Below are 23,101 nucleotides of genomic sequence, written 5' to 3'. Positions count from 1 at the left end.
ATGTACATAACTATGCAAAGAAAACAAGGCACAAATGTATCATCAAGTGATTTTCTTGAGCAACAGTAATAGCAGGCCACCATTATCTCCTCTCCTACTGCTAATCTTGCCTTGCTACAATCAGAGGACTGCAGCTGCCAAGCCAGGCTTCCCTTTAACGAGATGGGGGGTGAAAGTCCTGGGGGATTAAGAGTAGGCAGTGCTATTCTATATATCCTCATTAGCAGCCCTGTGCAAGTGAGGAATCAGATCATGTCCTTCACACACAGGAAACAAAGATCCAAGCTAATCTGAACTCGATTACTCATTCACAAAAACACGTAGGCCCACTAAAACACCCCTGAGATTCAGCATTGAAGTTGCACTGTGATAAAAGGCATCACACCCACGGATTGCTTAGTAAAAACACATCCTGAAAACTGAAATAGGTCCCACAGTTCCGTTTTCTCGCCCACACTACAGAAGATCCAGCTAGACCTGGAAAACAGCCTTTTATAACTCTAAATCCAGCCATGGCAGAAAGTTGTTCCAAAGCACTTGGAAACCACTGGGCCTTCCCTGAGCAATGCTGGTTCCATGGAACAAGTCCATCACTGGCTCCAAACTCCAGGTAATACCAGTAGATTACCGATACTACACCACGTTGACCTTTGTGCAGTTAAGGGTACTCACTATGGACTGCTCCATGAAAGAAAGGAAGAAACTGAAGATCCAAAAACAGCCACAAAGATACCAATTTTTTTTTAGCAATACCTTACCATATTACAAGAAAGCGTCATATTAAATATGTATCCAAAAAGTGGTGCTGAATCTGTCCATTTATTCTGAGATAAATGAGTCTTCATGGTTTTCGGAGTTAGAAGGGCACTCTGCTGTGCATCACCAAGCGCAAGTATGGTGCAAGAGTGTTGTTTTAAGGAGTGAGGCTGTGGACACAGTGCTTTATTCACCAAGAACCACGATTTTAATAGTGCAAAATTCAGAAATAGGAAAAAAGCTGGAGAGACCTTTAGCATTTGACATCCAGAGCCCCAAATACACATTTGCAGAAAGCCTCATCAAAGTAACCTCTGAAGAAAGCTAAAAGGACTGAAGTGAGTTGGGGGGTGTTTAATGTTTTTTTAAGTCATCTTCATTTTGATCCTCCTCTGCTTTGACTTCACTGCAACACTTTACATCACTGCTGATATCATCAGCACTACTAAGATGAATCCAGATCCTACTAATGTCCCCTTATTCACGGATTCACCCAAGATCAACAGGTCAACAATAAGGGTATTCCAGAAGGAAACAGTCACTCAAATTCCAGGCACAACACCAATATTAAAAAAGAAGTCTTGACAGTATACTCCGAATAAAGGCATTTGCATCATTAACAAAAGCTTTGTGGCTGTCTACATGCACTTATGTTAAGTATCAGAAAGCTTACAAGTAGTTTAGTTTTTGATTTACACATTTGCAGAAAAACTACTAGCTCATTAATAGTTTTCCAAAGGCAGTGCCTCGTGGATAGCATCAATGACAAAATTAGATAAACAGCATCTTTCCTGTCTTCCCAGTGATGAAGCACATGGGCTGCAGGAAGGAGCTGGGGTCCTGGCAGAGCAGCCAAATGCAAGTCAGCAACACATCAGGGCAGCAACTGCATCCTGGGCTGCACGACGGTCAGGGCCAGGAGCACAGGATGTGCAAGGAGAGACGGGAGGCAGAGGGGAACGGGGTTTGTTCAGCCTGGAGAAGAGAAGGCTGAGGGGGCTCCAACTGCAATCCTCAGCTTCCTACGGGCGGCTTACAAGGAGATAGAGGCAGTCAGTCTCTTCTGACAGATGCACAGTGAAAGGGTAAGAGGCAGCAGCCACAAATTACTACAGGAAAAATTCCAGCTGGCTACAAGGGAAAAACATTTCACAACGGCAGTGGTGAAGCCCTGGGACAAGTGCCTAGACAGCTGGTGGCATCTCTCCTTCAGGAGATACTCAAAACTCTGCTGGACATCGCCCTGAGCCACTTGAAATTAAACCTTCTTCAAGTAGGAGGTTGGACTGGACATCTCCAGAGATGCCTCACAACTTTAATTATTCTGCAATTCTGTGATTTCATGGAGCATCTAATAGCTGATGTCTCTGGGAGAAACTGGAAGCCTGTTCTATGTTCTTAGCAGTTCCAGGACAGTCACAGCAAGCAGCTGCCATGACTCACTCACTGGTCCTGTTCATTTAAACATCATTTGTCCAGAAAAAAAACCTCACTTCTTTCTGAGCATAGTAAATTATTCCATGCGGAGTTGCGTGTCACAGATTGTTTATAATAATCTCAATACTTTTTTTTTTTTAAGAGTAACGCAGGCGTGTATATAAGCTACCTTATGCTATGAGGATAAGCTTGTCAGTCATCCTGCATCTGCCTGTAGTACTAAGAAATTTTTTTTTTTTTGGCAGCCTTGTTTCCAGAACATTTGCCTACAGGTCACTATTTTCTGCCAGGACGATCCTGCTTTCAAAGCTGCTGCAATACAAATGGAAGGTCCACAACTGTCTTACTTTCAATAGCAACATTTCAGGTATTTCTCCTCAATAAAAGGTCCCCTTTATACTTCATTTTCCTTATTCTTCCTTGCCACTTCAAAACAGAGATCTTTTTAAACACTGTCACAGAGAATTCAGGAGAGAGAATTTTTATTTTCCTTAAGCTTTTCTCTCCAACTTTTCCTGTCCTCCAGGAAGACGGACAGGACAGGTATGCAGGAGAGGGAAGTCCCAAAACAATCCCCCTTTTATTTCTCCTTAAAGATTCAAATCTGTTAATCTGTTTAGGGAGGGACCCTGTTGAGTGAAGTAATGATTTTCTTTAGACTTATTGGTAGAAAGACCCCAGAAAGGAGTTGTTATATAAGGGTTCCTATAAGTGTAGGTTGAATCATTAGTAGCAGCTAATTGCCAAGGTATGGAAATTAGGCCAATAAATGTAGCTAGTCCCTCACTTAAGAAACCTGACAATGTGAAAATTGGCATTTTTCACCGGCTGTTGGTGAGAAATGAAGTTACTAAGTAAAAAGCAAAAATAAAGCAGTTGTTTTGCCTTACCTGAGGCTGGTGTCTGTATAAGGCATGGCCATTAGCTGGGAATCTACCTTCTCACTGAGGGAGCTCTGAAAAAGAGGTAAAAAAAGATAAATGCAAAACAATAAACATCTTCTTGGTTTTGCACTACATAAAATATGAAGCACAGATGTAGCAGAGTGAATATGTAAGGAGGTACAGGGGTTAATTAGTGCCCCTGGGCAATGAATGTACATTTTTTCACTGGTGACAAGTGACTAACTGAAATGGTAACCAGCAATCAAGCTGGAATCAAAGAAAAAAACAAGTGTTTTAATGCAGCCAAATTTAAAGTCACATGCTCAGACACAAATAATAGATGCAGGTACCATACACAGTAGTTGCATACGTTCTTTTAGGTCATATTCATTTTGTATCTCTGCCAAAATGTATTATCCACAGCACACCTCTTGTGTTTGAGACACGAGAAAAACCTGAACTTGCCTTACCTTTGACATCTCACTGATGTCTTTTGGACATCGGTGAGAAGAAGTTTAATATTCAACAATTTTTCTCTAGAAGTGTGTTGTGTTGCCCACAGTGTAAAGTTCCATTCCTTTTAAGGCTGTTACTATCTCTTAATCAAATGAATGACTTCAAAAACTCATGCTCTTAATTACATTCTCACTGTCGATAAGCCATGTAGATGAAAGACATTTTTTAAAAAGGGGAAATATGAACACAAATCTCGTAATTCTGTACTCTTACCAAAAATGTATCCTATTAGCAAGAAATGTTTCAACAATCAGCTGTGCCTCTTATCAGTGAGCCTGATCAATGTGCAGCAGGTTGCGTTTCTCCATCAACCGTTTAACCTTACACAACCTTACAGAGAAGTCATACAAAAGGTTTAATTTTAGAGAACAACTAATATATTTTGAGGACTGCTAAAAAATAATTTGAGACCAAGAATGAAAAATTGTATTCCCAAAAAGAACTCTGGAAACATAATCATCAACCAGAAACAGCAATTTAAAATGGCAAGTGTTTGGTAACCCTAATTACAGGCACTCTTGCTACTCTGGTATATAATAACAAGCATAGACAAGTAACATAGAATATTTTTATGTCATCTGAAATTATCCTGTCATGATACTGACTCACCAGTATAAGCCTTCCTACCTGCGTAACCCGTGCTTTCTGCTGTTGGGTATTTGACAGCCTTCTAGACCTTGTTCTTTCCACTTCATGTCTATGAACCCATCCTCGAAGTTCATGATTTAGCCTAAAAGCAAACAAAAAACAAACACAACACAGCATGAACAGATGTTTCAAAGAACAGTGGCAATATTTTTAATTATAGAAAACACTTCAAACATGCTGCAGTTTAGTACTCTTTTACTTTACCATATCTTATTTTTTACACCAGAGCAGCAAATTTAACTGAAAGATTAAATTTTAAGGGAATACATAAATAATAGGACAGAATAGAGTTGTTCAGTTGGAATGAACCCACAAAGATCATTGAGTCCAACTGGCTAAATATCCATATCCAAGTATATGAACTATGGATGCTTTAACATAAAGCAGATACAGTATTTTCTTTTGCCCAATTAATAGTAATTCTTAAATTACTAGGACAACTGAAATTTAAAAGAAAAAGATCATCAGTTCAAGACTAAATATTGGCTAAGAAAGCTAAAATACTGCAAATAAATTTGAGAGAAAGAATGGGCAAAGCAGAATGGAGCTAATTTTAGTGATACACTTGTATCTTTGGAAAAAAACAGAGCTAAGTTTTTCCTAATAATGAATAAAGCAGCTCTGCAACGTCAAATGAAGTTTACTTGTCTTGGAAGTTGAAGGGTAGGAGACCATCTTTTACGTATTTCTGATGGAAGTGGTCTTGATTTCCATATTGTAAACATTTCCACATACGAAGTGATTTCTGTTTTAAGTCATTAAAACCTCCAGGCAACCAGAAAGTTGTTATTCAGTTATTGCTAAGTGACCAGTGAGGATACTGAGTGAAAATCATTAGAAAAAACATCAGAAGATTACAAAGATCAAAGTCAGTCTCATGTCTCCATGGTAGTAGATGCTGGACAGCACAGACACTTACAGAAGCAGCGGCCACAGACTGGGTGAATGCTATGAGCGGATATAACATCATCCAGAGCCATCTGTCCACTCGCCTAACACACAGTTTACGTATGAACTCCTACTAAAAGCTTAAATGCTCAGAAAAGATTGCTTACTCACCTCAGTGACTCTGTCCGGTTGATCAGGGGCTGACAGGGTGGTGGTGGTGGTGAAATATACAATAGTGGTTCTTCTGATACTATCATCAGTGCTTTGTTATCAGACACAGAATGATCGTACCTGGGCAAAAGAGAAAAAGACACTAACCTTTGACCAAACCCAGAAAATTAAGAATGACCACCAACAAACCCACAAAGGTTACAGCTGCTGCTATGAGACCTTCAAAACAGGTGAGTAACAATTTCTATCAAAAATCAGTGGTCCCAGGCAACTCCCCCGAAGGGTCTGGTAGCACGCAACACAGGGCAGACAGATGAGCGTTAGCGGTTGCAAAATTTCTTCATGAATAGGCCAGATATTGACAGAAAATGCAGCCCATAAAATATTCCTCATAAGATGTAAACTGAGAGATCTCAGCAGAGACAACTTTCTCTTTCATTCCAGAGCTGTGAAGGATTTGCTATAGAAATACTAAATTTATTAGCCACTAAAACCATGTAGATACAAAGACCACGAACTATACAACAATGGAGCAGCCAGAAACTATATTACAACCAAGTGGCGAGGACTGTTTTCCCAAACATCTCCAACAGTCTCCAGCAGCTAGCTCAGCTATGAGAAAAAGTGAGAAAGAGCATGCATTTCAATACACAAATCCATAGCACTTTCAGCAACAAGCAAAGAATAATATTCCTTTCTCCTGGTTAACTGTATCACAGGCACTAGAACAGCCTCTTAAGAGAACCTCTCTACTACCATATCACATAAGTCACGGTCTGAAACGTGCCACATAGGACACAAAGCCCTCACCATGACTACAGCATTAAAGTGTTTGTGATTTATTGTCTTCTTTCTGCATGGCAAAATGTATTAAGACCTTCTGCACGTCTGTGCCTGGCTTTGTTCAACCAGCCAAAATACTCTACTGGAAAGGGACAATCTGATAGGATAAATCCTGTAAGGGGAAAACATGAGCTGGATTAGCCAGACTTCAGTCTGGAGACAATTATATGTTCAATTACTTACGCACTGAATGCTAGAGATCGAGGAATCTTTAAAGCAACTATATGATGAAATAATGGGTAAGGATAAGGATGGACTCAGAGATTTATAAAAAAAAAGTGCAGTGCTTCTTAAGTTCAGAGTCTGCTCATAATTGTGAGCTTCCCTTATCTTCTCTTGAGCAACTAAGAAAATAAATATTGCAACTTGAAAAGTAAGGACAGATAGATAAAACAAATATCTCAATTATGCTAGGTAAAATAAAGATCGGGAAAAAAAATCAAACAGATGAAGAGCTGAAGAAGGTCATAAAAATCTCCCTGACGCACGCTTGCTTTTATATTCTCTTCCACCACTCTCTTCCTAATACCATACAGCAAGGCAAAACTTGCCAGCTGTACACCTCTACATACTGGGTAATCCTGTGGATAAAATGACATATTAACTTGAAAAGCAGCACGATAAACTATTACATAACAAAAATAAAAAAATAAAAGCGATCATCAGCTTTCAAAACACTGTTTTTTTAAGCTCAACTGCTCTTTAAGAGCTGCAATAATACTGGACAAGAAGGTTACCAATTGGAAGGTCACTGAGAACTACAAGTACCATTGCCCTCTTCCACTTAAAACGTGTCAAAAGTTTTCATCTTACCTATTACTCTTCTCGGAAATTATGTCACCAGGTATTTTCTGCGCTGTGCTGGACTCCTGGCTAGCTGAGAACTCCAGAAGATTTCGGGTCCGGTGGTTGGAACTCACAGTGGAGTCGACTCCATTGGGATCTTTTTCGAATATACTGGAAACACAACAGACACAGCAAAACATATCACTCACATACAAATGGTCTGCAAGACAGTTTACCCTAAGGTGTTAAATACTCAGGTGGATACATTTCTGGCTGCTGCTGTGTCACATAAATAAGGTTCATGTCACATCTAATGTAAAAGCATGACATCTTTCATCATTATATTACTGTCACTCAAAGCACTAAGAGAGAGTAAATCAATTCTATCAGTTATACTCGTTTGAAGGATTTTGATGCTCTGTATTTCTTGTTGCATCATAAACTTCACCTGACGAAACTGAAATTAATCTGTAATATAGACCTGCAGGCATAAGAAAATAACTTATATTCAAATCCAAGTACCTCTATACTTCCACTTACATCGTCCTCAAAGCTAATTGACAAAGTTTATATGAATACAATACGTAAAGAAAATTTAGCTCCCTAATTCTGTGCAGCTGCAGGCTTGGAGTATTATGCCAGACATTTAACAAAACTGTACACAACTTATATATGTTCAACACTACATGGATTTAGAGACACTGGTAGGGCTGACAACCCCACCTCCGTAGTGGCAGCAGGGCACGGTCCCAATACCCTGCCTTCCTGCTCTGCGCTTGCACTGACTGGAGGATCTTCCCCCGGGGCCTGCTCAGCCACCCAGGCAGCGTAAGAACATCTGTGCTGCTCCCGAGGCAAAGCAGGGTAGCATTTCACACGAGCTGGAAAGATGACCCGACGACTGCTATATGAGATCGACCGCATCCTGGTTCAGAAGGGCGATTTGCAAGCGAGAAGTCCTGAAAGCACGAAAGCAACACCTCAACATGCCCTTCCCAGAAACTAGCTTTACTTTTCTGTAAACGTGGGTGCTTCCTGAAATACACATCAAAATCAAGTCCTAACGTTCCTGGTTGACAACAGCAGAGCATCTCCAGCAGCAACACAGCAAAAATGCAAAAATACATGACCCCAGCATGCTGAGGAGATCTTTGCCACGCACGTTGATCACTGCTCACAGAGTACATTTTAATTCATGCCCATCTCTCTTGTGCAGCAGAGCATAAACTCTGCAGGGGAAGACCTCATTTTCCTATTTGTTACGTGGCATCATGTTGCAGCAGACAATGAACGCAAATGTAATACCAGAGGAAGACAAGAACCAGCAAGGACGGGAGGTTAAACACTCCACGACTAAGAAGGCACGCAGACATAGTTGCCTAGCAATCCCCTCTCTTTGCCAATGTATCTGTGCTCCTGCTAACAGCAGCTCAAGTCTCCTGGTAAGTAATTTTGTCACGTCCTGGAGAACCGTGGGAGCCGGGGCAATCAGATAGAGGCCGACGTCGCTCGGACTGCCCCGTGTCCTTCAGGTTCCCAGGCAGCAGCACAGAACCTGGGCAGCAGAAGCCCACAAGCTGTTTTCACTAAAGCAACAGTGGGCAGAAAAATACTTACAGATAGTTTCTTACTGTAGACGCACACTAGCATCCAGAAGGCTCATTGCTTCTGCTGTGGAGAATGGAAAGCTGGGTGGGTGGCTTATTGACAGCCGTATAGATAAGGCAACACCAAGCTGTCTGATTTTACAGAACCAATCTCCACTATCTGCTATTTCTGAGATCTTGTTTCTTCTCTTCTGACTAAAGCATTGGCACAGCTGGCAGCAACTCAAGGCAGAACCAGACCGCAGGATTAAAGGTGGTGCTTAAACAGATGCCACGCATCACTGCTGAAAGTCACTCATCTGTAGAACGCTTTTCAGGCCCCTACTCTCCCATATCTGGAGCCCCGACAGCTGGAAGTTTGCAGAATTTTATTCATGAAACCAAAAATACTCATCACAGGAGATCTGAAAGTTTTACCATTCTCTTGCAATCAGTTTCTCCACAGCCCAAAGTGAATTAGCCACCTGCTGCTGGTGGACCTCCTGGGTCTGGCATTTTCTCCTGTCCTCCTTCCCTTCTTCCCTGTTCAAACTGACGCTTTGAACTAGAGAAACTTTCCATATAATTCTTTAGTTCGAGCTTGTTAAAAACCTAACCAGAAGACTCATAGCAAATCTGTATTTTTCTGTGATGTTTTTTTCTTCTTTACTTGCAGGATAGGTGTGCAAAGGCAACTCTTATCATTTCAGGTCCGAGCCTGGGGAGGTGACAAGCCTGAAGCGAGGCATCACGCATAACGTGCTCAACCCAAACTCTGAACAAAAGTAGAGAAATCAAAACGAAGTCCATCAAGAAAAAAGACATGCACTGCTGTGCGATCACAGTTAATCTTCAGTTTCTGTAATTTAGTTGTTTTAGCTGTACAGCCACTCAAAACCACACCCACCTCATTTCATTATATCAGCTTTAGTATAGAGAAAATGTCTATTTTTACTCCTCTTATACTTGAAACACGCTAAGCTTTTCCTCAAAATTAAAATTTCACTTTTGGCATCAGCTAAGTATGGGATGTTTTGGCCCAAAAGACGATTTCTTCAGCAGCAAGAGATAAAGAAGCAGATGAACAGAATATACTTTGCAGTCCCTACAGGCATGAACCATGGCTCCCAGTTCTGAGAACACACACAGAAAAACCTGAGGGCAAAATATGGTATTATTTATAGTACTTACTGCAGCGCCCTTTCCTTTACCAGGATTGTTATTTCTCCCCCTAAAAGGACTCTTTTGAAGCAGAACCTGCAGCAGTTTCTGCTTTATGCTACATGGACTACACTTACTTCCCCTATTGCAATTCATTTTTGTAGGACGATGACCAAAAGTACCTTTCCCAAAATCTCAAATATGACTAAAAAAAAAAAGTAATCGACCTTCCTTGCTCCTTTGGTTTGTGGTAATGATGCAATCACAAAAGAATTTTCATTTCTTATAGGAAACTCCCACTGCAACTCAAAATACAGCCCATCTTCCACTTTTTTGTTGTTGTTTCCCAACAACATGAGGCTGAAGATGAAGTCAATGTTGAGTATTTAAAAGGATGCCGAAGAGGATAGGAACAAAGAAAAGGAAAGGATCCCCCTTTAAGAGGGAAAAAGCTTCTGAAGACAACTATTGATATCTTAGCTGAAAATGCTGCTTAAGAAAATGTTTTACTATGACAGAAGGTCAAAGCAAGGAAGTTTTGTGGTTTTTTTTCATTATTTTGGTCCACAAGATGAGAATTTTGGAAAGAAAAAGCACGTTGGCATATCTGCTGTAAGAAATTTCTAGTATTTGTAGGAAATGAGTCGCTGCCCCACATTAGAAATCAAGAAAGATCAAGGCTGAGAAATGGCTTTATTGGCCAAGATTACCAGTTAGATGTTGGGAACTGTGATCTTTTCTGTTTGGCCACGCTTACATACCTGGAGTCCCTCTCAAAGCTTTGTAGCCTTCATCTGAGCATTCCAGATAGCACGGGCATTAAAGGGTTTTCACACAGCCACAAACACTCTGTCTAAGCTGGCTGAGCTATCACTTCATTTAAGATGCAAAACCAGATCCAAGGGAAAAAAAAGAAAGAACCACTAACTACTTCATGCAGATGGCTGTTCAGAAGTGTAGATTTGATTATAGGAGGGAAAGAAAAGAAACACTCCTGTCATGGTTTCTCCAGAAATTCAATGGCACCTGATATTTTAGCTGTATTTTTACTCCTTTGGTTTGAACGTCAGTTTGATAAACGTGAAAGAAAGCCTTGCCAAGAGCCTGAACTAAACTTCATTTGTAATTCTGGCTGAACAAACCCTATGCACTTCAAGTTTTGAATACTTAAATGTAAGTTGCACAGCAATTTCTAGATGAAAGCCAATAGTAACACCATAACAAAGAGTTTTCTGGGGACAGAATTATCTCTGAGCTGGGATTTTTCCAACAGGCTAAAGTTGGCAATGCTAGGAGCCTCCAGCCGAAGACGTTGTCATTTTCCTAACTGGTTCCAGACAAGGCTGTGACAACTCCAAACGCCCTCTGGAAAGTTTTCTCACTTATATTCAGTGAGGGCACCAGCTGCCCAGCTGCCCCAACGAAGCAGCAAGACATTACCCACTCCTCCGGTCTGCTCCTGAGCCACCCTCTGAGTGCTGGTCTGGCAAGAGGAGCCCAGCCTCTCTGCTCTGCAGGGAAGGACGAGGAAAGTCACTGGAAGTTGGAGGGACAGTCTGTGTGTTTTGTTTTGCCTTCTTTAAAAAGCAATTTATTTTAATAAAGCTGTTAAAAAAGAAAGGAAGAAAGCAAATACTGACACCAAGAACATTTGGTTTTTACTTAGAAAATTATATACAACGATTTCAAAGTGGGCTGGCACTTATTGCCAATGCTTGGGCAGGCCTGATAGAAGCAGCCTCAACTGCAAAGTTCATCAAGAGCAAAACTTGTGCATATTTCACTCCTAGCCCCAGCAGATGAACTGATGGAGAAAGGGGGAAGCTATCAGTGAGTGTTATCTGGCATTCTGTGCAGGCTCTGCGACTGCACCAGCAGGACAAGGTAAACAAGTGAGCACAGCCAGCTCGAGGCACGACTGCCAGGATGAACATGTGGCTGTGATCAGCGGGAGGAGGAAGAAGGAATCGCTTCCTGCTCCTGCAGTTGTAGTTTGTAAGAAAATCAAGAGTATTCAGTGTTAGTCAAGCTACAAACACATCAAGAGAGATTCTGGACCCTACACTCATGTCCAAATACTCAGCTCGTCTTTTTGCTCTTTATATTACAACACAAGAGCAAAGGTGTAACTTAACTTTTACATATTCTAGCTTTGGGCCACCTTCTACTCAAATGAACACTCAGCTCAGCACTGAAACTTACATTTTCACTGTCACAAATATTGAAAAAGGTTTCCCCTATTGAAGCATTAAAGCCACAAATGTCTTCCTGGGCTTTTGCTGTTTCTCCTAAAGCACTCAGAGGACTCCGTATTTCTTTGGGAGCCAGAAGGAGCTGGCTAGCACGGCACTGTTGCATGCCTTTTGCACTCATCTAACAGTTTTCACATTTCATCAGTTCCTCTCTGCTTTTACATAGAAATTAATAGCCTTTTGACTATCAACATTTGTATGACTGATTGTTTGTTAGCGTACTCCAGGCATATACCCCTTTTAAGCCCACTATCCTCCTGAAGACAAGCGGAAGCCCACTGAGGCTCACAAGAAGCAGAGAAACAATTTTTTTCTGTCCTTCACTGAGCGGTAAGAAGCCCAGGATCAGATGAACCGAGAGCAGGAAACTCAACCTGTTGTACAGCCCATAATTTGGGTGATTCTGTTCTCAGAACGTCTCTTAGGGGTGCTTCAGTAGTCAGTGCAAGGTTAGGCACCGCCACCCAGCCTGCAGCTGAAGGAGATCGCAGGCCACAGGTGTGATGTGGAATGCTCACAGATCAGCACCGCCCCCTGATCAGGCACCAGCTCAGCTGGAAGGTAGCAAGGGCCACGCAAGGTGCCTGGCTGGGGAGCTCCCCTCCATTCCTCTAAAAGCAATGGTTTCAACTAACCTGCTTGCCTTCGTGCTGGGACAGAAGGGGCATGCACACAGCTGGGAAGACCTGTTAGGGCAACAGAAGCAAACGAACAACAAAAAAAATGTTCTCTTTCAGCTGCTAGCCACTGCTTTTCATTTTAAGCAGGCAACAGATGCGTGGCTTTAGTCTGCTTTGTGCCCACATTTGGGTGTTATAAAGCATCCCACAACGCAGCTTGATCTGGCAGTGGGGTTCGGGTGCTGTGGCAGCAGAGGGGTGAGATCCAGACCATCCCGAGACCTTGGCGCAGGGCTGGCTTCCCGGGGTGCAATCTGCACGGACAGACCCACAGCTCTCAGCAGCACCAGATACTCGGGTAACAAGGCTAGCTCCTTTGCCCACACAGCCAGCGCTTTCTTTAAAGGAACTACCAAATGCTTTCTCTGACTTTCCAATATCCCATCGCTGAGGTATGCAGCAGCTCCCCAGGCTCCTGCTCGCTGTAAGACGTGTCTGTTTCTTTAATCAGGCAGCCCAGCGCTGAGGCTCAAACAATAGCAAACTTGCACAAAAACACTACTGAAGGCACCACACCTCAGAGTAACCCTGCTCTCCCACACATTAACTCGAGATTGCTCGGCTCACGTAAAGGCTCTAAGCCCCACAGACACCGAAACAGGTCTGCTCAATGGATGGCAGCTGTGGCAGCCCAAATAACGTGGCTTTGATAGCTCAGCAAGCTACACTCGTGAGACTAACAGCCTGCAGGCTAGGCAGGACAGTAATCCGGGCAGTGGTGAAAGACTTGTGTTTTGCTTACTTCATGCTTACAAGAAGCAGACTGGGGTAGCATGCAAATGAACTGCCCTGGGGTAGTTTCCTCATTGTTCGTAAAAGATGATTAACCTTACCACTTCTGCTTTTTTCCTAATGTTTGTGCTACCAGTCGAAGAAATGAGACACACCCTTAAGTCTTTCAAGAGTCAAAAACTGCTGCTTCTCCATATGCTGTACCCTGCAACAACAGCAGACAAATCACAGCTCCCAGCTACGCAGGCTGGTGTCTTGATTTGCAGGTTGCTAAGTGGATCTAAACTTTAAATAGATTATTCAGTGTCCATGACAGTCCTGGAAAGGAGAGGAAAACCCATCTGGACACTCCAGAGAGGAGCTGCAATGAAATCTCTATGAAAGGCCAGCAAATTCCAGCACAGCTGTTGTAGGTCAACAGGACACAAGAGATTTTGAAGCAGCGGCTTTCCTTAGTTCCATCAGTCACCACCTCAGTCATCTTCCATCACAAACACAGAATTTTTGGTTACATCATCAAGTCTATTTTCCAGTTTGAAAGGGATTCCAGCCATACAGACATGGCCAACTTGTAAGGAGAAAAAAAAATTAAAAAAATAAAAAATACAATAAACCTACACCAACTTCTAGACACTCCCTGTTTCAACATTTTCACAGATCTGTCTTTCCCCTCTCCAACTTCGTGTTTGGTTTTGTTTTCTGTCCACTAAATATCTGAAATAGTAGTTGAGACACATTCTGGCTGACCGGCTATCTTTATAAATATTTAAAAACTCTTGTTAGATGATGATCATGTAAGCTTGAGCAGACCGACCAGGCCAACAAAAAGTACCTAGCCAAATGTTTTTTGTAGCCCAAAAAAATAATGCTAGGGCCACTAGCAAGCATCTGGCTTATTTGCTTTGCTGCTACTGCCACAAGAAGTACAAATACAGAAGTACAAATACAAAACACAGATGCATCCTCTGTGATCGTTCTCCCTTTCCTACTTCTTATACATTTCTTTTATTCCTACCAAATAAACAAACAAACAAATAAATGAGCAAGCAGGCCAGTAGTCTGCCACCTCTAGCAACTCATTGGTTGGTTTCCTGCAAATACATTATCATCACATGTAGAACTTGTATTAAAAAAGCACAAGATAATTTATGTTCAAAGGGAAACAGGGAGAAGAAATAAAAGAAAAAGGTTCCCAAAATAAATACAGGAGTTCTTTAGCACGCAAGCTTCGTTTCCATTTGTTTCAACATTGTTTGTGCTTGTTTTTCAGATCTGGTTAGTACCCAGGCATGGTCTAACACAAATACAGAAATTAAAAAGGAAAAAAAAAAGCAACCTAGGAATTATAACAGTCCAGAAATCTTCAGATTTCATATTGTAAGCGATACAAAAATGCACAGCTAACTAGACATGTCTTAATGCCAGAAGTCAGCACTCCGAGCAGTGCCATGCCAGCTGAGAACCTGAGGGTGCTGACGGATGCACGCTCTCGCAGAGGGCAAGCACGAAGGCAGGAGACTGCCTCTCACAGATACCTGCCTCCAGATGTTGTGGTTCCAGCTCCCAGCCCTGCTGCATGCCAAAGTCTGTGCTCGCACAGCCTTTTGTGCAAACACCGCGCGTTGCCAATTCCTGTCTTGCACCTCGTGGTATGTAAGACTAAGGCAAGAGGGTGACCTCTTCAAGGAATGAAATCAAAACTGCACCCTTTTCCCTTCATACACATCACCAATCATTCTTAAGTAAAAATAAAGGGAAATTTTTATGTATGTTATACTCAGATCTAAATAATTCACAAAGATTAGAGAATAGTTCATTGACACACAGACGAGAAATTCCTGGACACCTTTCACCTAGTATAAAGCAAATATGTTAAAGAGAAGCTTACGCTAACTGAATTCCCATTGAATTACTTTTGCTTTTAATAATTGAAAGTTTCAGTTTCTATACAAATATCCAATATAAACAATCCTAAAATAGTTTAGCAGCACAGTGCGCTGTAATGCAGAGCTCCAGTTAACTCTATACATGCCACTCTGACGAGCAGAAAGCATTCCATTCACATTTGCACCGAACTTACTTTACATTCTTCTACCAGAGATATCATGGTGCCAGTTCCAAGGCTGCGGGTCGTTCTGAAAATCTTGTCATCAGTTACACGAACTGGACTCGACTCCCCCTCCAATATTCTCTAACAGGTTTCTCGGTCTGATAAGCTGGCTTCCCTACCAGACTTTCAGCACCACTCCTATATTCACTGGCTCAATGGTACAGATTATCCACACACAATGTGTTTGTCAGGAGGCAAAATTCTGTGCCAGCAGAATAATTTTATCCACTAAACATGTTTGCCAAGGGCTGCCACATCCTGGACTGCTTCCCATAAGCTGAAAATAGCAGAACAGTCCTCCACGAAGAGGACTTCAGAGTCCTCCACGAAGCATCACAAACACCTCACCTTTGACAAACACAAAATGTGGCCACGCAGCTCTGTAGGAAAGAAGGACTACCTGGGGACTGCTGCTACTGGCCCCTGTAAGCCAGGGAGGGTTTGCAGGACTGCTGGGCCTGCTTCAGATCCCCAGCCCCAACCATCCTAGCCACTTCCCTGGCTTCTCTGATTTGACAGAAATAGACAGCTAAGTAGAAAACCTATATATCTGTTCCTTTGTTTTACCTCTAGCCTTCAAAGAATCCTATCACTTCTGATTAGAAAGCTGAGAAGCATCTTACAATAAAGCCAACTAAGGGAACTGCAAAATCTGCTACAGAATTTAGGGGGTGAAATTCCCACACTTCTGCTTTGTTTGGATGTCATTCCCTCTTTGCAATGGTTCATTGGTTTTAAATAACACAATATTCACTGCTAATATGTTTGAATCAAAACATTTTGTGCCTGAATGCGGTCATGCCTCCATACAGGTTTGCAAATGATTTCCTACACAGAGGAAATGGCAACACTACACAAGGTTTCAAATCAGATTTATCTCCAGTTGGCCACTGCTTGGAAATTACATCTTCCACAGTTTGCCAACTCGGGGAATTTTTCTTTCAATGAACTGTAAGTTCACATGGACATTATCACAAGAATTTTGTACTTTTGTAAGAAGTTACAGAATGAAAAACATCACTTGCATTGGAAGCTTCTGTTGTTAAGGTCTAAGCAGAACAGCAGTCATGGCTATCGCATCCATGGAGCCACCAGTCAGTAACACCTCTGTGAGGGTAAGGAAATGTATATGGGAGGAGTGAACTCTGAAGTAATTGTTTGTATATCCCACGTTCAGGGCCTCCCAAAGGGTGTTGCACAATCAACGTTCACACCACGTTAATACAGTCTACTATTTTAACTGCAGGGTAAGCATTCATGCTGCTAGGGAAAGAAAAAAAAAAAAAAGCAGAAAGATAAGAGTAATTCCTTGCTAATATGCATTTCTCCTCACTGTCTAAATCCAGTCCTGACACAGACCACCAAGTTAAGGCTCAGTGATTACACTGGCATGCTCGGCTATTACGCTGGCCAAGAACAGCCAGGCATTCAAGAATTTCTTTTTGCTTTATCTAATTTATTAAACATCCATCAGGTCAAAAAATTAACCTTGTCACATTTCTGTAGTTCCCAGTTGTTGCATAGATATGAACACAAACCGACCTCTCAGTCTACTCTGAGAGCAGTTTCGTCCTATCAAGCTCAACCCCTTACTCACTGCTGGGGGCAGAGGAGCTGATGCAAACTTCAGTGCACTGCAGTAAGTCTTCCCACTCTCATCTTCTGTCCTGTTTCCAGGTCTCTCAAAACTAAGAGAGCTTCAAGCATTCCAACTCAAGTCAAAAATTCCAATACAAATGCTAAATGCACTAAGACACTGCACTGTATTTTACTGCCTGATAGAAAGGAAATAGTATTTGCAATAAATGCAAATACTTCAAAAGTAATTTCACCTTTATCAAATTTACTAGCATTATTAAAAATACAAACGCCAACATTTTACAAGTTTATCAGAGACGGAAACAAAGTCTTCCTCCAGACTTATCTCATCCTATTCCTTTAGTTTGACGGGGCTTTTAAAGACAAATGGAGACATTGCTGACTGGGAATCTACTGAAATATCCTCCCCTTTTGGAAAAGTGAACAGTTTCATACAAAAGATCCTTATGTTCCAAAGACAGGTTAAATAGACAGGTAAACGCAACAAATCATTATCAACGTACTAATTACAACATTAACCCTTTTTAATCTCCTCTCTTCTGTGGATTTCTTTATGAAATGAATGGGCAGTAATGAAGCATTTTTTTTCCTGCTCCCTAGTTCTTATGTCCCACTGACACAGTTCAAATGAGAGACTTTTGATTACCACTTCAACTAACCCCGCAGACTTCCTAGCTTAAAAATAAGAATAACTTGTTAAAAGAATATTTGGCAGATCCTCCGTCAACTCAGAGACAAAGACAACAACGACTCTTCAGCATCTCATTTTAACAGACACTGGAATTAGAAAAGCCCAACATTTGATTTATATACTCATGACTCTAGCTGTTCTCTAATGACAGGTATGCATAAATAAAAGTGGAAATAAATCTGCATAGTTTGAAAGTTTACAAGAAAATACACAGGACAAAACAAACAAAAAATGAATTATAAGGACAGAAATAGCTTTTTCTGACTTTTTTTCTAAAAGGATTCTAAACACAGGTCTTTAATCCCCTCAGGTATAAATGAAGCAAGCTGCTACACTCTGCATTGCTTAACAAAATGCCAAAGCCAAGAGAAATGAGAAGTACAAGATGCAGCTCTTGGTGCCAGAATGATTTCAAAAGAGGAACCATTACACAGATTAGTCTGCCCCTGTGAAGGAGAAGCATAAAGGACAGAAGACAGATTTCAGGCTCAAGGCTTAAAACACAACATAGCCTATACCAAAAATTCAAACAAAAATCACCTGGCAGCAAACTTACTACTGATTACAATCAGGAGCAAGTGTACGGGGGTAAGGCAAAGAGGAATTCTCAAGTATGTTACCTCAGTGGACCATAATTCAACATTATGAAAGCCAGTATCACCATCACACACAGGGTTCTTCTCTTAGGAGATGATACTTTGAGCTTCTGGTTCTAGACAGTAAAAAACAGAGAACACGTGAAGTAAAAAATGGCACAGACTGTTATGACAGAAGCTAAATGAACCAGATTATGCTTATTTTTTAGATTTATATTTGTCTATTTATGTATGAATACTCTCCGGAACTACTTTGAAATAAAACTATTTCTTTTGTACACTATATTCCAATTTGATCCAGTCTATCTTCTCAGTAAAATCTTCAGAAGCACCATGAAATAAGGAATTAAAAGTTACTAGATGATTCAGCAGCCCACCTGACCTAGAGTTTGTGGAAGTCCTGCTCTGAGTGGGAGGGTCCGCTAGAAACTCCCAAAGGTCTTCCAGTCAACACCTGCATGCTTCCACTCAAGTGCCTTCCACCCGAGGAACTGTTTGTACAGCCAGATCTTCATCACGGCCTCTTACCTCTAATACCACTTCATCCAGCTGCCTCTTCAGTGTGCTGTTTTCTTTCTTGAGTTTCTCATTCTCCAGTAAGGCTGCCTCCAGCCTGGCCTCTAGTCCCAACATGTATTCTTTTTTTTTCTTCCGTGACTGAAAGGCTGACTCCCGGTTTTTGATCATGCGCTGCTGCCTTCTCAAGACATTGACCTAGACAGGCAATACCAAGGGCTGTTAATAACCTGCAAGTTAAAAGTGCCTCTGCTTCATGCATAATTTCTGCTGCTCTACTTTGTCAAAAGTCTACGCAGATTACTTCCCCTACTCTGCTTCTAATGAGCCAACACGCTCAGCACAGAGGCAACTAGCTATCGTACACCTCCAAGAGTTACAGCTCGTGGATAATTTTAAAAATCAGGCCCTGCACTGTTTTCAGCTGCATTCTCAACCTTCTCCTACGTGCAGGGGACACAAAAGGTATATCAAGCAGCATTTTGATTTGATCAGTCAAATCACAAAGAAAGCAAATACGTACCTACAGGTCTGCAGGACAACAAGGATGTCCTTCACCTTCATTTTATCACATGCCATTTTACAGGTGTTTTACATTTTACAGTTGTCTGTTTTCTTAAGTCCTACAGTTTTTTTAGTCTCTCCTGCACAGAAGCCATTTCCACACTGATTACACCTGTTTCTGTACCTTTTCCAGCTCTGCTCTACGGTTTTTGAGATTTTGAATGCTGTTGCTGATCTCAGGGTGCACATTCGATGTGTATCAAGCATCTACATGGCAGTTTAACTGCATCCTCTGGATGAGTCTACATTAACATTTTAATTCAGATCATAAGTGTGGTTTTGATGCAAATTTCCTGATTGTCCCACCCAATGTGCTTGGGTTCACAGAACAGTCTCTGATGAGAGCGCACAAACCAGACTCCTGGATGAAGCTACAGCAGCAAATACACTGCAGGAGGGCACACAATGCACTGCAACCACTAGCAGGCAGGCAGTCTGCAACACCAGATGGGGACAATTCAAAGCAACCCCCCATCCCCCAACAGTCTCGACAACTCTGATTTCTTTCCCAAGCAGGAGCAGTCTATCATCATTTACCACTTACTCATTTTGTGGTTTGCACCGAGTGGGACGCCCCAGACTGAAAGCATCTTGCTGCTGACAAGGACAACGATGGATGATCGATACGGCAGAGCTACACAAAACGACTTGAAACTCTAAGCTCAAAGACTACTCTGTTGATTTCCTTTTCACACAGATTAGCAACGGCAACTGTGCTTTTTGTTTGATTAAAACCAGAAGAATTCCATCACATCATTAAGCCACAACAGGATGTGATTTAATTATGTTTACTTTGAAAGACAACTGAACACTGTATCTTCCACAGACCTGAATATCCTCCAGTAGCTACCAACACACACACTGGAGGAGCCTTTATCTCTTAGAGCATGAAAGCTAAAGAAAAAAGATTAGATCTATTTTAGAATATTAGTGTAGGAAAAAAAATAAATAAGTCACAGAACAGTAGCATTAAAAAAATCAGATACTGTGCCCCAGTTAAAGTTTGGCTGCTTAAAGAATCTTAATCACAGCTTTACAGCTCCCTCCCTGTATATACTTGCACATGGACAATATGTTGCTCTAGAGTTTTGGCATCTGCGAGGAAAACGGGCTACAGGCTGTTTGAAGAAGTCATCCTTCTTCATGATATTGCAGTCTGGTGACAAAGACTAAGAAAACACGTTACAGTGCATTAACATTTTGGGCCGTCTCCATGTTGATCTAACTGCTTTCTGTAAAGATCATTTATTACAAGTCTAGTCTGCTGCCACCAAAAGCCTGTGAAAGTGAAGCTGTTTGTACTTACTCCAGTTTTTCTCTCAAGCAGAGAGTGAAAAAGGAAGGGATTTTAATATATTCTCATTAGCCCTAAGCTTTGTGCTGATTTTTTTAAGTACTCCAACACTTAACATAAGCAAACTTCTGCAGACACATAACAGCGTCGGAGGGGAAAAAGATTCAGGCTAACCAAGGACTAGAAGGTACAGAACACACCAATTTGGTGCCAGGATCACTTCAACTATCCAGAGATGCAAAAACAAGGCATGCGTTCATGTAGCAGCTTTGGCTTCTCTGAGCTGTGTGATACTCCAAACAAGTACCGTAACATTCCTCTCTATTTATAGAGGCTTTGCATCTTGAAGTCAAACAGAGAAGAACAATTTGTTTACATCAATTTGTTTGCAGACTTGTTCAGAATTATTCACTACTAGATATATTTTGACTCTAAGTGTCTGGAAAATCTGGCAGATCTATGCGCTCTCCAAAGAAATCACAGAGTTAAAGCACTGGTGTGGTGTTTGCACACTACCGTACATCCGAAGGTACCTCTACGGCTGTTTCAGAACCTACCAGCCATGTTTCAGGCGGTGCTTATCCAGACTGCCCTCCTTTACTCAGTGTTCTCCAAATGCCATCACGAACAGCAGCTCTACCCTGCCCAATTCGAGGTCCCCGTGCAATAGCTGCATTTCAGCCTCCGCCAGACCAATTTCACTTTGACTCATTTCTCAAGCTTCCTTGAATGAAAACCAGCTGTTTGTGTCCTTGAGTTACTGTGGGTTAGGTGACAAACCCTAAAATAGTTTCAGGTCCTCAGTCAACCCTCTAGCACTTGCCTGGCTTTTCATGGGGCATAAGCCGTAACTGCGCACCTGATTCTGCCTTAAGCTGATGCAGGAAGTGGAAAGAGTTGTGTGCGCGAAACAGCAACAATGCTTACCCTTGGAAGCAGTACAGAGCTAGGCACTGCAGAGCTGGCTTGGCATCAAGATAAACATGCTGCTTGCTGAGCATTTTGATAATCAGAAGAAAGAGAGGGAACCAGTTTATGACAGACAGCTTGAACAACATCGCTTTGCACATGCGCTGAACGCAGATGAAAGGTAGCAAACGCCTCTGCTAACTTTTTTTGCAGCCTCCCCCTTTGTAGGTTGTTTAGTATTGATTTACTGCTCAAGATAGTAACTCCTGGTTCTTGGGAAACACAGAAAAAAATGACATTAAAACCAAACATTAACCAGTGATGCAATTCTTGCTTCCCAGCTTCAAAAATTACACAATTACACCAAAAAAAAAAAAAAAGATGTAAATATGGAGAGGGGAAATACTCATTGCAAAACCTCATTTTAAACAGTACTAGCTAGATTCGGCTTGTCCCACATCTTCAGTCTTTACCAAGGGTCACACATTTTACAAATAAACACTGCTACCTCAAAATAGTCTTCCAAAGAAAACTCAGTTCTTAGGAAAATTTAACCTGCATTCCAGTGCCAGCTGCACGGTACAAGATTATATATTCTTGCCACAAGCCGGCAAGAGTATCTCACACAGGTCACTGGGTAAAAGTTAATTTAATGACTAAAATTAACAGCTCTCCACAGGGTTTTGTGTACACACACTGAGAAAGTTAACACAGAGCTGCAAGTCCAAACCACTTCAACTTTACATCAGATGGCTTCTTACCTCGGCTTATGAAAGGTGCTGTCTTTGAAGATGCACCTTAAATGCAGAAACAAAAAAACCTATAAAAGTATTTCTCTGTTCTTATGAAAAGTCTATGGTTTTTCTTGCCTCTAACTCAACAGAATACAATTTAAGAGTTTATTTCATCTGACAATTACCTTCAGAAAATAGGATCCTTTAACAGAAATCCATACTTACACTCAGCAATTTTGCATAAACTAGTTTATTTTTCTTAGCAATTAAAATTCTGAGACAGAATGAAATCTTTTCTCACCAGAGTGTTAACACGAGAGGTCCCTATAAGCACACGACTAAAGCGGATTCCCTCACAGACCTCTTTGTACCTTCCTATCATTTAATTCCAACAGAAACAGCAATCTGCTTTTTTAGTTAAGAGCTTCTTTCCTTCACTGGAAGAGTGGCTTGCGTAGCCAGCACCTCCAACTGAAAAGCTCTTCGCCAGTTTCCTACTGAAGAATGGCTGCTCTGAAAGCCTTGCACTTCCCTGCTGTTGGCAAGCTCCTAAATGCGCGCCCATCAGGACAAGCACAAAGCAGGGCGCTCACAAGGTCGGGCTGCTATCAACTGATCTCAGTCTAATCCATCTGAAGGGCTGAGTGTTAAGCTAACACTTTATCCCTCTTAGGCTTGAAAGAAAGTCCTGCAGTGTTTCTTTTTACCCTGCAACATCTGCTTAGACTAGCAAACAAAAACATGTGTT

The 23,101-nt window shown here is 41.6% G+C and overlaps 1 protein-coding gene across 3 annotated transcripts in view; it reads right to left on the bottom strand.

The window, feature by feature from the left end:
- The window catches only part of ATF6 (activating transcription factor 6), a 78,561-nt gene that overhangs the window by 48,148 nt on the left and 7,312 nt on the right, over window positions 1-23,101 (bottom strand). For 2 of the 3 annotated variants that reach the window (XM_040564677.1, XM_040564678.1), the window contains exons 8-13: window positions 18,865-19,050; window positions 18,361-18,452; window positions 6,957-7,100; window positions 5,301-5,420; window positions 4,221-4,323; window positions 3,084-3,148 (exon numbers count right to left, since the gene is read on the bottom strand). In XM_040564677.1, coding sequence (XP_040420611.1) covers window positions 3,084-3,148; window positions 4,221-4,323; window positions 5,301-5,420; window positions 6,957-7,100; window positions 18,361-18,452; window positions 18,865-19,050 — 710 coding nt within the window. Of the gene's footprint in view, window positions 1-942; window positions 1,789-3,083; window positions 3,149-4,220; window positions 4,324-5,300; window positions 5,421-6,956; window positions 7,101-18,360; window positions 18,453-18,864; window positions 19,051-23,101 lie in introns of those variants that run through there. The other variant, XM_040564679.1, reaches the window with a different exon arrangement.

Source organism: Cygnus olor, chromosome 8 (genome assembly GCF_009769625.2).
Source record: "Cygnus olor isolate bCygOlo1 chromosome 8, bCygOlo1.pri.v2, whole genome shotgun sequence".
Lineage (NCBI taxonomy): Eukaryota > Metazoa > Chordata > Aves > Anseriformes > Anatidae > Cygnus > Cygnus olor.
Note: the sequence above shows the minus strand (reverse complement) of the source record. Positions and strands in the feature narration are given on the sequence as shown.